We start from the raw sequence: 16,497 nt of genomic DNA, 5'->3' as shown, positions 1-16,497 counted from the left end.
TCTATCTGCAGTATTTTTTGTTGTATAGATGTTCCTTTGCAAGTATGATCATGGCTGGATAGAACAGTTGGAACTCAGTGGTCTCAACAGAGTATGCTCTATGCTCACTGAGCTGGTTCTGCTCTCGACCTTTACTAAGATCATGCCTCCTGCATAGACCTCTGGAGTGTCCTTAGTTCTTGTTTGTTTTCATTAGCCTCTCATTTTTATTTATTTATTTTTTCTGTGAGCTACTGAAATCCTTTCAATGAATTCTTTATGGCTTAAGTTTGTTGGTTTTTGTTGCTTGTAGCCAAGAACCCGGGTTCCATTTCTTTTTCTAGCCTCTTTATATTAAAGTGTGTTTTGTTGAATACTAATGATAGTGGGTGACTTTGTCTTACTCCTGATATTCCTGAATTTAAAGAGAAAGCTTTTAAAGTTTTCTCAAGAGTGATGTTTGCTATAGGTTTTTATGAGGGATACTTTTAAGGAAGTTTTACTTTATTCCCAACTTTCTAGGATATCCCTATATCTTTACACCATCCTGGTGAAGGTGACATATTTTATCAAGTGCTATTTTTTTTTTCTAAATCTATTGAGATCATATTGTGTTTCCCATTTAAAAATGTAACGTAGTGAATTACATTATTACATTTTTAAAAAGTGATGAATCATCCTTATATTCTTGGACTAAACTACTTGATACATTATTTTAATTCATTAGGAATTTTGATTTGGCAGTACTTCATGTAAAATTTTTGCATTTATATTTATAATAGAAATGAGCCTATTAGGTTATTTTATTGTGTGACCCTCAGTTTGGGCCCAAGGTTATGCTGTTTTTGTAAAATAGAATGGGAAGCTTTTCATTTTTTAAGCTTGGGCATTTAATTAAGGCATTGCTTGTTCTTTGATATTTGGTAGACTTCAACTATGTAGTTTTATGTTTCTTGGTATATTTTAATGGGTAAATCTTATTTTTTTTCCAATCCAGACTTAAGTTGTTTTGGTAATTTATATCTCTCCCAGGAATCATCTATTTCTTTTAGACTTCCAAATCTATTGGAGTAAATGCTTACATTATATTGTAGAAAATTCCTCTGGATTCTCCAGTAGCTAATTCTTAAGTGTTATCTATTTCACTTGAATCTTCTGGATCTTAATCACTTTATATCCTATAGTAATTTTTTTACACCCCATATATGTCTTTTTTTCTTCTAACTCATTTTGAATAAGATACATTTGTTCAGGCTCTGTCAGTAGATGGAGTGAGTAGCTTGTATTACTCTCCTTTTATGTGGTCAGAATTCCTTTTTCATATTCAGAACTGAAGCTAATATGTGTATACTCCTCCTACTCCAACACCATTTCTTTTAGATTTTTACGTAGAATATGTATGCGTTACTTAATTGGCAACTTTTTCCTGTCCCCCCAGTGATTGGTTCTCTAGAACTCACACCTGCAGTAAACTATAATTCATATATATACTACTACCGGAGTTCTTCATATCTTTACCCTCTCAGATGTGTTACTCCTTGAGACTTTGTTTTGGTATGTACTCTACCACTGCCAGTACCTCACTCCCTACTTTCCCACCATTTATATCAGATCATTTGTACTGTCTGCCTAGATCTTAAAAAATGCCACCGGAGGCAAAATGAGAAAGGGGATTAACTCTTTTCTGCCTAAGATGTGAAGGACTGCATCCCATTTTTGTTTGGTTCAGGTTTTCAGCTTTAAAATCCCAGGAAAGATAATACTCCTCCACCCTTCTCTGTAACTTTTGCTTCATAAGCAAAGACATAAAAGACATCAGGTAATATAACAAGTGGGATTTTTTTCTTTGTTTACCTCCATTTGTCTTGTGAACAAACATGTGAATCCTCCTGAACCCTGGCGTGTGATTGGCTATAGTTTTCAGTCTGGGCTGATAGTGTAAGTTTTTTTGTTTGTTTGTTTTTTCTTTTTTATTATACTTTAAGTTCTAGGGCACATGTGCACAACGTGCAGGTTTGTTACATATGTATACATGTGCCATGTTGTGCTGCACCCATTAACTCGTCATTTACATTAGGTATATCTCCTAATGCTATTGCTCCTCGCTTCCCCCACCCCACAACAGGCCCCGGTGTGAGATGTTCCCCTTCTGTGCCCAAGTGTTCTCGTTGTTCAGTTCCCACCTATGAGTGAGAACATGCGGTGTTTGGTTTTCTGTTCTTGTGATAGTTTGCTCAGAATGATGGTTTCCATCTGCATCCATGTCCCTACAAAGGACATGAAATCATCCTTTTTTTATGGCTGCATAGTATTCCATGATGTATATGTGCCACATTTTCTTAATCCAGTCTGTCATTGATGAGCATTTGGGTTGATTCCAAGTCTTTGCTATTGTGAATAGTGCCGCAATAAACATACGTGTGCATGTGTGTTTATAGCAGCATGATTTATAGTCCTTTGGATATATACCCAGTAATGGGATGGCTGGGTCAAATGGTATTTCTGGTTCTAGATCCTTGAATCACCACACTGTCTTCCACAATGGTTGAACTAGTTTACACTCCCACCAACAGTGTAAAAGTGTTCTATTTCTCCACATCCTCTCCAGCATCTGTTGTTTCCTGACTTTTTAATGATTGCCATTCTAACTGGTGTGAGATGGTATTTCATTGTGGTTTTGATTTGCATTTCTCTGATGGCTAGTGATGATGAGCATTTTTTCATGTGTCTGTTGGCTGCATAAATGTCTTCTTTTGAGAAGCGTCTGTTCATATCCTTTGCCCACTTTTTGATGTTTTTTTCTTTTCTTGTAAATTTGTTTGAGTTCTTTGTAGGTTCTGGATATTAGCCCTTTGTCAGATGAGTAGATTGCAAAACCATTCTGTAGGTTGCCTGTTCACCCTGATGGTAGTTTCTTTTGCTGTGCAGAAGCTCTTTAGTTTAATTAGATCCCATTTGTCAATTTTGGCTTTTGTTGCCGTTGCTTTTGGTGTTTTAGACATGAAGTCCTTGCCCATGCCTATGTCCTGAATGGTATTGCCTAGGTTTTCTTCTAGGGTTTTTATGGTTTTAGGTCTAACATTTAAGTCTCTAATCCATCTTGAATTAATTTTTGTATAAGGTGTAAGGAAGGGATCCAGTTTCAGCTTTCTACATATATAGCTAGCCAGTTTTCCCAGCACCATTTATTAAATAGAGAATCCTTTCCCCATCTCTTGTTTTTGTCAGGTTTGTCAAAGATCAGATGGTTGTAGATGTGTGGTATTATTTCTGAGGGCTCTGTTGTGTTCCATTGGTCTATATATCTGCTTTGGTACCAGTACCATGCTGTTTTGGTTACTGTAGTCTTGTAGTATAGTTTGAAGTTAGGTAGTGTGATGCCTCCAGCTTTGTTCTTTTGGCTTGGGACTGTCTGGGCAATGTGGGCTCTTTTTTGATTCCATATGAACTTTAAAGTAGTTTTTTCCAATTCTGTGAAGAAAGTCATTGGTAGCTTGGGGATGGCATTGAATCTATAAATTACCTTGGGAAGTATGGCCATTTTCACGATATTGATTCTATCCATGAGCATGGAATGTTCTTCCATTTGTTTGTGTCCTCTTTTATTTCGTTGAGCAGTGGTTTGTAGTTCTCCTTGAAGAGGTCCTTCACATCCCTTGTAAGTTGGATTCCTAGGTATTTTATTCTCTTTGAAGCAATTGTGAATGGGAGTTCACTCATGATTTGGCTCTCTGTTTGTCTGTTATTGGTGTATAAGAATGCTAGTGACTTTTGCACGTTGAGTTTGTATCCTGAGACTTTGCTGAAGTTGCTTATCAGCTTAAGGAGATTTTGGGCTGAGATTATGGGGTTTTCTAAATATACCATCATATCATCTGCAAACAGGGACAATTTGACTTCCTCTTTTCCTAACTTGCCTGATTGCCTCCTTTCTTTCTCTTGCCTGATTGCCCTGGCCAGAAGTTCCAACACTATGTTGAATAGGAGTGGTGAGAGGGCATCCCTGTCTTGTGCCGGTTTTCAAGGGGAATGCTTCCAGTTTTTTCCCATTCGGTATGATATTGGCTGTGGGTTTGTCATAAATAGCTCTTATTATTTTGTGGTATGTTCCATCAATACTGAATTTATTGAGAGTTTTTAGCATGAAGGGCTGTTGAATTTTGTCAAAGGCCTTTTCTGCATCTATTGAGATAATCATGTCGTTTTTGTCTTTGGTTCTGTTTATATGATGGATTACATGTATTGATTTGCATATGTTGAACCAGCCTTGCATCCCAGGAATGAAGCCCACTTGATCATGGTGGATAAGCTTTTTGATGTGCTGCTGGATTTGGGTTGCCAGTATTTTATTGAGGATTTTTGTATCGATGTTCATCAGGGATATTGGTCTAAAATTCTCTTTTTTTGTTGTATCTCTGCCAGGCTTTGGTATCAGGATGATGTTGGTATCATAAAATGAGCTAGGGAGGATTCCCTCCTTTTCTATTGATTGGAATAATTTCAGAAGGAATGGTACCAGCTCCTCCTTGTACCTCTGGTAGAATTCGGCTGTGAATCAGTCTGGTCCTGGACTTTTTTTGGTTGGTAGGCTATTAATTATTGCCTCAATTTCAGAGCCTGTTATTGATCTATTCAGGGATTCAACTTCTTCCTGGTTTAGTCTTGGGAGAGTGTATGTGTCCAGGAATTTATCCATTTCTTCTAGATTTTCTAGTTGATTTGCGTAGAGGTGTTTATAGTATTCTCTGATGGTAGTTTGTATTTCTGTGGGGTCGGTGGTGATATCCCGTTTATCATTTTTTTATTGAGTCTGTTTTCTTCTTTACTAGTCTTTCTAGCGGTCTATCAATTTTGTTGATCTTTTCAAAAAACGAGCTCCTGGATTTATTGATTTTTTGAAGGATTTTTTGTGTCTCTGTCTCCTTCAATTCTGCTCTGTTCTTAGTTATTTCCTTCTGCTAACTTTTGAATGTGTTTGCTCTTGCTTCTTCAGTTCTTTTAATTGTGATGTTAGGGTGTCAATTTTAGATCTTTCCTGCTTTCTCTTGTGGGCATTTAGTGCTTTAAATTTCCGACTACACACTGCTTTAAATGTGTCCCAGAGATTCTGGTATGTTGTATCTTTGTTCTCATTGGTTTCAAAGAACATCTTTATTTCTGCCTTCATTTCGTTATGTACCCAGTAGTCATTCAGGAGCAGGTTGTTCAGATTCCTGAACAATTGAGCGGTTTTGATTGAGTTTCTTAATACTGAGTTCTAGTTTGATTGCACTGTGGTCTGAGAGACAGTTTGTTATAATTTCTGTTCTTTTACATTTGCTGAGGAGTGCTTTACTTCCAACTATGTGGTCAATTTTGGAATAAGTGCATTGTGGTGCTGAGAAGAATGTATATTCTGTTGACTTGTGGCGGAAAGTTCTGTAGGTGTCTATTAGGTCTGCTTGGTGCAGAGTTGAGTTCAATTCCTGGATATCCTTGTTAACTTTCTGTGTCGTTGATCTGTCTAATGAATGTTGACAGTGGGGTGTTAAAGTTTCCCAGTATTATTGTGTGGGAGTCTAAGTCTCTTTGTAAGTCTCTAAGGACTTGCTTTATGAATCTGGGTGCTCCTGTATTGGGTGCATATATATTTAGGATAGTTAGCTCTTCTTGTTGAATTGATCCCTTTACCATTATGTAATGGCCTTCTTTGTCTCTTTTGATCTTTGTTGGTTTAGAGTCTGTTTTGTCAGAGACTAGCATTGCATTCCCTGCCTTTTTTTGTTTTCCATTTGCTTGGTAGATCTTCCTCCATCCCTTTATTTTGAGCCTGTGTGTGTCTCTGCACGTGAGATGGGTTTCCTGGATACAGCAAATTGATGGGTCTTGACTCTTCTTCCAATTTGCCAGCCTGTGTCTTTTAATTGGAGCATTTCGCCCATTTACATTTAAGGTTAATATTGTTATGTGTGAACTTGATCCTGTAATTATGATGTTAGCTGGTTATTTTGCTCGTTAGTTGATGCAGTTTCTTCCTAGCATTGATGGTCTTTACATTTTGGCATGTTTTTGCAGTGGCTGGTACTGGTTGTTCCTTTCCATGTTTAGTGCTTCCTTCAGGAGCTCTTGTAGGGCAGGCCAGGTGGTGACAAAATCTCTCAGCATTTGCTTCTCTGCAAAGGATTTTATTTCTCCTTCACTCATGAAACTTAGTTTGGCTGGATATGAAATTCTGGGTTGAAAATTCTTAAGAATGTTGAATATTGGCCTGCACTCTCTTCTGGCTTGTAGAGTTTCTGCTGAGAGATCCCCTGTTAGTCTGATGGGCTTCCCTTTGTGGGTAACCCGACCTTTCTCTCTGGCTGTCCTTAACATTTTTTCCTTCATTTCAACTTTGGTGAATCTGACAATTATGTGTCTTGGAGTTGCTCTTCTCGAGGAGTATCTTTGTGGCGTTCACTGTGTTTCCTGAATTTGAATGTTGGCCTGCCTTGCTAGGTTGGGAAAGTTCTCCTGGATAATATCCTGCAGAGTGTTTTCCAACTTGGTTCCATTCTTCCTGCCACTTTCAGGTACACCAAACAGGTGTAGATTTGGTCTTTTCACATAGTCCCATATTTCTTGGAGGCTTTGTTCATTTATTTTTACTCTTTTTTCTCTAAACTTCTCTTCTCACTTCATTTCATTCATTTGATCTTCAATCACTGATACCCTTTCTTCCAGTTGATCGATTCGGTTACTGAAGCTTGTGCATTTGTCACGTAGTTCTCATGTCATGGTTTTCATCTCTATCAGTTTGTTTATGGACTTCTCTGCATTGGTTATTCTAGTTAGCCATTCGTCAAATCTCTTTTCAAGATTTGTAGTTTCTTTGCGCTAGGTTCATAATTCCTCCTTTAGGTCGGAGAAGTTTGATTGTTTGAAGTCTTCTTCTCTCAACTCGTCAAGGACATTTTCCGTCCAGCTTTGTTCCATTGCTGGTGAGGAGCTGTGTTCCTTTGGATGGGGAGAGGCGCTGTGATTTTTAGAATTTCCAGCTTTTCTGTGCTGCTTTTTCCCAATCTTTGTGGTTTTATCTGCCTTTGGTCTTTGATGATGGTGACATACAGATGGGATTTTGGTGTGGATGTCCTTTCTGTTTGTTATTTTTCCTTCTAACAGTCAGGACCCTCAGCTGCAGGTCTGTTGGAGTTTGCTCCAGGTCCACTCCAGACCCTGTTTGCCTGGGTATCAGCAACGGAGGCTGCAGAAGAGTGAATATTGCTGAACAGCAAATGTTGCTGTCTGATTGTTCCTCTGGAAGCTTTGTCTCAGAGGTGTACCCAGCCATGTGAGGTGTGAGGTGTGAGTCTGCCAATTGGGGGATGTCTCCCAGTTAGGCTACTTGGGGGTCAGGGACCCACTTGAGCAGACAATCTGTCCGTTCTCAGATCTCAAACTCCGTGCTGAGAAAACCACTACTCTCTTCAAAGCTCTCAGACAGGGACATTTGCAATTGCAGAGGTTTCTGTTGCCTTTTGTTTGGCGATGCCCTGTCCCCAGAGGTGGACTCTACAGAGGCAGGCCAGCCTCCTTCATCTTTGGTTCCTAGAGGCTTTGTTTACCTCCTTAAGCCTCAGTAATGGTGGGCGCCCCTCCCCCAGCCTTGCTGCTGCCTTTCAGTTAGATCTCAGACTGCTGTGCTAGCAATGAGGGAGGCTCCCTGGGCACTGGACCCTCTGAGCCAGGTGCAGGATATAATCTCCTGGTGTGCCGTTTGCTAAGACCCTTGGTAAAGTGCAGCATTAGGGTGGGAGCGACCCGATTTTCCAGGTGTTGTGTGTCACGGTTTCTCTTGGCTAGGGAAAGGAATTCCCTTCCCCCTTGTGCTTCCTGGGTGAGGCGATGCCTCGCCCTGCTTTGGCTGTCACTTGTTGGGCTGCACCCACTGTCCTGCCTTCACAGTCCAACACGCCCCAGTGAGATTAACCTGGTACCTCAGTTGGAAATGCAGAAATCACCCGTCTTCTGTGTCAGTCACACTGGGAGCTGGAGGCTGGAGCTGTTCCTATTCGGCCATCTTGGCACTGTTTCTTCTTTTCTCTGTCTCCTGGGCATTTTATTAGGAAGTTGGAATATGCTGTTTTGGTGGTTGCTAGTGAGAAACCATTTTAATGGGAAGTTTACATCATTAATTTTAATCTCTCTTATCTTACATTTTAAATGTCTCTTAAGTCTTCATTAAAATAAATACATTTCTTCAATCCTACATTCACATCAAACCACCATTTTGTATAAGACTTCCTGACTATAGTAATTTCTATTACACACAGAATGTATTGTTTTACTCCAAATTCTGATGTGACTATTCTGCTAGCCTCTCTCAAATCATACATAATTAATTTTAGCAAATATTCATTGAAACTCTGTATTGGGCATTATATTAGATGTTGAGGATACCACAATGAAAGATGCTGTTATAGCTCTAAAGAGACTTATTGGTGCTTTTTCTCTATTTTTGATAGTGTCACATAAGGTTGCATTACCTTTTCTACACAATAATAGTAGGCATGATTGATTTTAGATATAGGGAGAACATTTTAGTATATTCTATTCCTCACACATTCCTGTAAGGTAGGTATTATTTAACTCATTTTATAGATGAGGAATAGTTTTAAGGGATAAAATAACCTTCCTTAAGTCATATAGTTTAGTAAATTATGGAGCTAGTTCTTGACTCCAGATCTGGTTAATTCCAAAATTTCTTATTATTCTGTGCCTTACCTTTGCATGCCCATTTAATGTTCTTGGTTTCAATAATTAGCAGTTTCTCAATAAGGTATCATTTTACATGGTTATTTTCTCCAATGATTTCTGTCATTTCTGTGAATTAAATCCTGGAATAAAGTTTGTCATTGTTCCTTTCCTCTAATTTGTGGGAGATGCAAGTGTATAGGTCTAGAATTTACCAGTTCTGGGCATCCTGGAAAGGTGGCAGCAGTGGTGGCAGCCCAGTTTTGCAATGTCTTTATGAATCTCCATGTAAAAACAGGGAAAAGTGCAACAGTTATCAATGTCTAGCTCAATGGATTTTTCAAACACACCCACAATCAATATGCAGATAAAAAGAGAACATTTATGACCCTCCCCACAGCTTTGCCCCTTTGTTACATGATTTGAAGAGCCAGAGGCCATGTGCAGGGGTTCATGCCTGTAATCCCAGCACTTTGGGAGGCTGTGGCGGGTGAATCTCTTGAGTCCAGGAGTTCGAGACCAGCCTGGCCAACATGGTGAAACCCTGCCTCTACTAAAAATACAAAAATGGCCAGGCGTGGTGGCACGCGCCTATAATCCCAGCTACTCAGGAGGCTGAGGCACGAAAATTGCTTGAACCTGGGAGGTGGAGGTTTGCAGTGAGCCAAGATCGTACCACTGCACTCCAGCCTGGGTGACAGAACTAGACCCTATCTTAAAAAAAAAAAAAAAAGAAAAAAGAAAGCCAGGTTTTACTCCAGTATGTTTCAGAAATGACAGTTCATGATTTACTTCTGTGAGTTTAAAGAATTTTGCTTAAATTTATTTAATATTTTTTTAAATGAAAGAAAAGTTAGAATATTTGGGTGACCTGTCAAAAAGTATTAGTCGGGGAGTATGTTGTGGTAGAAAGAGCCCATAAAGTCAGGAGACCTGCATCTAGTTTAGAGTATATCAGTAATAGGCTGGGTAGCTTGGGATAAGAACTTAAACTCAGTATTTTATTTGTGTAGTACATGAGCTGTCTAGACCACCACCTGAGCAGTGTTTCCTCCACAGGGGTCTCAGTTTGGGCTCTAAAGAGCTCCTCTACCAAGTTTCTAAATTTTAATAATTTCAGTCTATTTTTTGCTCCCCCAAAGTAGTAACTGCTTTCTGGAACTGAACTCTGTGATAACATAGTATTTACTTTTTGCCTTTTCAATAACCTAGTTAACAATTTTATACCTACCAAGTTCTATTTAAATAACAGTGTTTTCTATCTCTGGACTGGACAGAAACCCAGGAGCAGGGTTTGAACTTCCTACTTTCTGGTTTGCATATATCTTATTAAGATAACTAAAGTACTTGCTACTTGCCGCTCATCAGACCTGGCCAGTATAATGTCATCAGTGCAGATCAGTGTGATGTGTGATCTCTCAATGTGATCAAAATCTCTGGACTATTTTAGAGAGCAAGAGTGTTAACATAGACCTGAAGCAAGACTGTAATGGTTGAACAAAGCACAAAGTGCTTCTGGGATTTTTTTGCAAATTAATAGGAAGAAAAAAGCATTTGCTTCCAAATTTTAAGAATTGTGTTGATTTGACCCCATAAAAATTCTACATCTTGAATGCTAGCTGCAATGACAGTCATGACCTTTCTGTGTTTATAATTCATAGCTATTCTCCAAGATCCAATCAGTCTTATATTTAGATCAAACAGTTAAGTTAGTGGAATGTGATAGCTATCACCACCTTTTCGTCTTTGGTTTTGGCACCAATTTCTGTGGTATTGTTTTTGGTTACTTTGTTGGTGAGGAGAGGAATCTCTAGGGGCTTCTATGTGATCCATTCTACCATATTGATCCTTATGCTACCATATTGATCCTTATGCCATAAATCAAAGAATCTATATGGGCATTGAGTCAGTTGCCAAGTATGTCTGTTCTAAGTACTCATTAAGGAACTGGGGAATAACTACAAGGTGAGTATGTGGATCTGCCTGGTCCACTATGATTCAAACTTGATCTAAGGCTGGGCGCAGTGGCTCACACTATAATCCCAGCACTTTGGGAGCTGAGGCAGGAGGATCACTTGAGGCCGGGAGTTCGAGACCAGCCTGGCCAACATAGTGAGACCCTGTCCCTGAAAATATTTAAAAAATTTAAAAACCAAAAACATCCCCCACGCTTGATCTAAAAGGCCTTGAATTGTGTCATAGATAATCTGTAAGCCTCTGTTGCCTACGTGATTATTTTTAAATAATTTTGATGAAAAAGCATACTTGAGGCATATGGGTTGTTCATTTTTGTCTCTTTTTAGAAAGAAGATAAATCTATAAAGGGGAAAGACTAAATCAAAAGTAGACTAATATGCAATTTAAAAATACTTAATATGTAGAGCTGAAGCTTTGAGAAGGCTAGAACATTCCCATGCTTCTTTCCAAAAGTTATGTCAGCCACTAGCAAGTTGAATGTCAACTGTTTTGAAAATAGCTACAATGCAACCAGTTCTTAAAAACAGGGATACACTCTAGAACTAAAATAGACTGAGTGCAACAAAATAAAGAAGTCATGTATGCAGTGCATTAACAAACTATATTTCTAAGTTTTGTTATAACTGTAAGTTCATAAAACTATTTTAAGCATAGTCTAATGATTCATTTTGCCAGAATTTGGGATTATTTTGTAGATGTGATTTTAAGTGCATTTATGGAAGTAGAGAGTGACTTTATTTTTTTTGTAGCTTTCATTTCATGATGAAGGTATTTATTTATTTGTTTATTTTCGATACAGGTTCTCACTGTGGTGTCCAGGCTGAGTGCATTGGCACTGTCATGGCTCACTGCAGCCTGGAACTCCTGGGCTCAAGTGATTCTTCCACTTTAGCCTCCTGAGTAGCTGGGACTACAGGTGTGTACTATCAAGCCTGGCTAATTTTTTATATTTTGTAGAGATGGGGGGTCTTGCTATGTTGCTCAAGCTGGTCTTGACCTCCTGGACTCAAGCAATCCTGCCAGCTCAGCCTCCCAAACCAAAGTGTTGTGATTACAGGTGTGAGCCACCATGCCTGGCTGAAAGTATTTTGATAATAAATTTCATGTGTAATTATTTGCGTTTTAAAGATCTTATATTTGGAATTAGATTTAGGTCTCAATGTGACAAATGTTGCTAAGAATTTTGGGGAAAATCATTCTATTGATAGCATATTTCAAACATCTTAATGTAGGACAGAGAAATTTTTTTTTTCTCTTCTAAATGCCAGTACATTAAAAATAAAATAATTTGAGTTGGAAGCCAGGTGTGGTGGCTCACGCCTGTAATCCCAGCACTTTGGGAGGCTGAGGCGGGTGAATCACTTGAGGCCCAGGAGTTCCAGACCAGCCTGGCCAACATGGCAGAACCCTGTCTCTACTAAAAATACAAAAATTAGCCTGACATGGTGGCACCTGCCCGTAATCCAAGCGACTCGGGAGACTGAGGCACGAGACTCGCTTGGATTCAGGATGCTGAGGTTACAGGGAGCTGAGATCACTCCACTGCACTCCAGCCTGGGTGACAGAGCAAGACCCTGTCTCAAAAATAAATAAATAATTAAGTAAATAAATAAATACAATTTGAGTTAGAGACATTGTTCATATCTAGAATGTTTTATTGGCCTTTTTTTGGGTGTTTTTTGACTTTGACATTTAAAAAATATAAGCCAGTTGTTGTTGTTGTTTGTTTTTTGTTTTTGTTTTCTCAGTAGCCCTCAGTTTGAGTTTGTCTGATTCAATTAGTTCAGGTTATATATTTTTGTTAGAAATACCATGGAAGTGGCCGGGCTCAGTGGCTCATGCTTATAATTCCAGCACTTTGGGAGGCCGAGGTGGGTGGATCACGAAGTCAGGAGTTCGAGACCAGCCTGGCCAACATAGTGAAACCCCGTCTCTACCAAAAATACAAAAATTAGCTGGGCGTGGTGGCAGGCACCTGTAGTCCCAGCTACTCGGGAGGCTGAGGCAGGAGAATTGCTTGAACTCAGGAGGTGGAGGTTGTGGTGAGCCAAGATCACACCACTGCACTCCAGCCTGGGGAACAGAGCGAGACTCCGTCTTAAAAAAAAAAAAAAAAAAAAAAAAAAAGAGATACCACAGAAGTGATGATGTGTTCTCAGTGCATCATATCAGCAGTCATTTGATGTTATTTATAGTGATGTCTGCAAGGTTTCCCCCATTCAGAAGTTATTATTTCCCTCTACAATTAATAAGTAATTAGTTAAGACTCATGTTGAGGTAGTATAAATATCTATTCCTAAGAAACCTTTCACCTTTAGGTTTATTTTGTTACTCTGTTTCTCATCTGTCATGTTGAAAGCTTAGTTTGTTTATTTCAGTTTCTTTATTTTCTAATATACTTAAGATTATAAATGTTTCTTATTAAGTCACTTTGACATACTGTCTGGGAGTACTTACTGTAGGGTTTGAGATGAAAGGAGACAATAAGTGAGAATATTGTTTATAGTAATCCATTACTAGGAAACTGGCAATGACAGCCTAAACAGAACAGCATATTTTTAAGGTGCCAAAGTGCCAAAAATCACCCATTAACAAAATGTTTCCAGTTTTGCTTTAAAGAATAAAAGATATGGTTTTTAATGATTTTGATTGGTACAACTATGAATAATAGCTGTTGAAAATTATGAATTTAAGAAGTTTATTTGTTTAGTGCAACTTGTACTTTGGGGCTTGTTTAATAAATATGTAATGATCGCAGACCATATTTTACTTTACCATTTCAGGAGCAGCTGCACTGGCATGGAAGAATCCTATTTCAAGCTGGTTTACTGCTATGCTCCACTGCTTTGGTGGAGGAATTTTATCCTGTCTACTGCTTGCAGAGCCTCCACTGAAGTTTCTCGCAAACAACACTAACATATTACTGGCATCTTCAATCTGGTAAGCTGCCATTAGGGTGACCTATGTGACATTTAAACAATTGTGTTGTAAATTGTTAGTAAAATGAATTTTTTTTTCTTTGAACAATATTTTATGTGCTTGAAAAGTTAATGCGTCTACAAGGGAGGAACCCAAATAATGCCAAAGGTTTTTTTTTTTTTTTTTTTTGGGATAGAATCTCGCTCTGTTGCCCAGGCTGAAGTGCAGTGGCATGATCTCAGCTCACTACAGCCTCTACCTCCTGGGTTCAAGTGATTCTTCCACCTCAGCCCTTTGGAGTAGCTGGGATTACAGGTACCCGCCCCCATGCCCAGCTAATTTTTGTATTTTTGTAGAGACGAGGTTTCACCATGTTGGCCAGGCTGGTCTTGAACTCCTGACCTCAGGTGACCTGCCCGCCTCGGCCTCCCAAAGTGCTGGGATTACAGGCGTGAGCCACCGCGCCCAGCCATGCCAAAGGCTTTAAGTGCAAAGTATGTCTCTTTCTTTTTCGTCTCCCCTTATCTTCTCCCAGAAGCAATTATTGTCTGCCATTGTCTTACGTACCTTTTTTTTTGTTGTCTTATGTACCTTTTTTTTGTTGTTTTTTTGAGCATAGTCTTGCTATGTGCAAGACTGCAAGTGCAGTGGCGCGCTCTTGGCTTGTTGAGGGATGCAGAGGATTAGAGAGACCAGAATGGTGAATACAGGAGGATGTTTATTTTGAGGTATGCACCGGCTCAGTGGATTTACTTCCAAAAAGCTGGGTCTTGAACAAAGACAGAGCGAGGTTTTTATAAGCGGGCTTATAAGAGCAAAACAAAAGTAGTTAATCATATAGTGTATAACTTGTGGCCTTGCATAGCTGGTGGCCTTGTAGCTGTGTCAAAAGAAAAACAAGAACTGGCTAAATACAGATAGTTGTGAAACATAGTTATGCATAAGAGGCAAGGGAAAGGAGTAACAGTAGAGGAATTTGTCTTTCTCTCTTTTTTTTTTCTTAACCTTGCTCTGGAGAGGGCGGGGGTGTCTGGAGCCCATTCCTTTGGCCTTGGCTTTTTGGACAGTGTTATCTTATAACTGTCCTTGAAGTGAGCTGCTAAGCAGAGGAAAACTTGTTTTTTTTGTTTGTTTGTTTTGTTTTTAACCCTTATTACAGGCTCACTGCAACTTCCACCTCCTGTGTTCAAGTGATTCTCCTGTCTCAGCCTCCCGAGTGACTGAGATTACAGGCATGCGCCACCACGTCTGGCTAATTTTTGTATTTTTAGTAGAGACGGGGTTTCACCATGTTGGCCAGGCTATTCTCAAACTCCTGACCTCAAGTGATCTGCCCGTCTCAGCCTCCCAAAGTGCTGAGATTACAGGCATGAGCCACCATGCCCAGCCTCTTATGTCTTTAATAGAAGCATTTCCAATATGAAAGGGCATTAAGTATTTGGCCCTAGAGTTTATCTTGTGAACCTAACTGATACACACAGATATACAACATGATAAAATCATATATGTGACCAACTGAAACTAACCAAAAAGTCCAAACAATTATGGCTCATATTATTCTTCTCATACTCTGTTGATTTTATGAGATCTTTAAATTTTATAATTTTGAAGTGAAGAAAAAAATGTTACCCGGAATTGCTTTGAATTCTTGCAAATCCAAATTTGTTATCCTTAAGAAGATTGATCCATCAAGTTTAAAAAAATCTATAATACAAATTATACTGCTTTTTTATATAAAGCAGAAACTGTGTTTTCTATTAAAAACCATATCATTAAATATATAACAGGAACACTTACAGTTCATTTTTATTGTGATAATTTTAAAATGAATATGTAACCAGTTCTGAAAGGGATATTACAAATAATAACTATAGGAAAAAGTAATCCTGGGAACCTATGGCAGTGTTGAGTTGCTACCATATGTCAATTAAGTTCTTTATATTCATTGTCATATTTAATCACAGGAGTACCGTAAGGTAGCTATTATTATTTCCATTTGACAAATGATAAAATTGAGGCATAGGGAATGCTGCTATAATTTTCTTGTCTAGTAAGTGGTTGAGCTTAAGTTTTTAACTTTAGAGTCTTCCCACTTTATAGCCACTGTCTCTCACAGATTTGTTTAACTGTCTCTTAAAGTGTAGTCTTCCAGTTGCTATGTGTTTTAAAAAATTTTCCCAAAGACTTTTATTTCTATAACAATATTTTAAAAAGTTATTAGCATTTTGGAAGAATTTTTTGATGTGTATAGATGCTGAAACTATACAAAAAGGAAGCTATCCAGAATTTGATACTTTCTATTATTTCTACTTCTGTTCCTATAATACTAACCTTCTGGATGATTGCAGGAGCTTCCTAAGTGGTCTTGCTGCTCCTTTGATTATCCCTTTGAGTCTATTCTTTATTCTTCACGGAGCAGACAAAATTATTACAGTTGGCCTTCTATACCCATGGGTTTTGCATGCTTGAATTCAACCAGCTGTGGATCAAAAATATTTGGGAAAAAATCCAATAAAAAATAATGCAACAATAAAAATAATGCAAATAAAAAAATAATGTGTAACAACAATTTATATAGTATTTACACTGTATTAGGTATTATAAATAATCTAGGGATGATTTCAAATATAGCGGAGGATGTGTGTAGGTTATGTGCAAATACTCTGCTACTTTATATAGGGACTCTCACATTCACAGATTTTGGGGGAGAATCCTGAAACCAGTCCCCCACAGATACTGAGGAACAACTTAAGTTAGAACATGTCACTCATGTGCTCAGTAATTTCTTATCTTATTAAGAACGATCGCAAGGACAAAAAAACCAAATAGCACACGTTCTCACTCATAGGTGGGAATTGAACAATGAGAACACTTGGACACGGGAAGGGGAACATCACACACCAGGGCCTG

At 38.6% G+C, this 16,497-nt stretch overlaps 1 protein-coding gene across 2 annotated transcripts in view; it reads left to right on the top strand.

Annotated features, from left to right (window-relative positions):
- TMEM38B (transmembrane protein 38B) overlaps positions 1-16,497 on the top strand; it is a 285,502-nt gene that overhangs the window by 3,333 nt on the left and 265,672 nt on the right. For both annotated transcript variants that reach the window (XM_026456267.1, XM_026456266.1), the window contains exon 2: positions 13,452-13,608. In XM_026456267.1, the coding sequence (XP_026312052.1) occupies positions 13,452-13,608 (157 nt within the window). The remainder of the gene's footprint in view (positions 1-13,451; positions 13,609-16,497) is intronic.

The sequence above is a fragment of the Piliocolobus tephrosceles genome, chromosome 14, assembly GCF_002776525.5.
Source record: "Piliocolobus tephrosceles isolate RC106 chromosome 14, ASM277652v3, whole genome shotgun sequence".
NCBI classification, from domain to species: domain Eukaryota; kingdom Metazoa; phylum Chordata; class Mammalia; order Primates; family Cercopithecidae; genus Piliocolobus; species Piliocolobus tephrosceles.
Note: the sequence above shows the minus strand (reverse complement) of the source record. Positions and strands in the feature narration are given on the sequence as shown.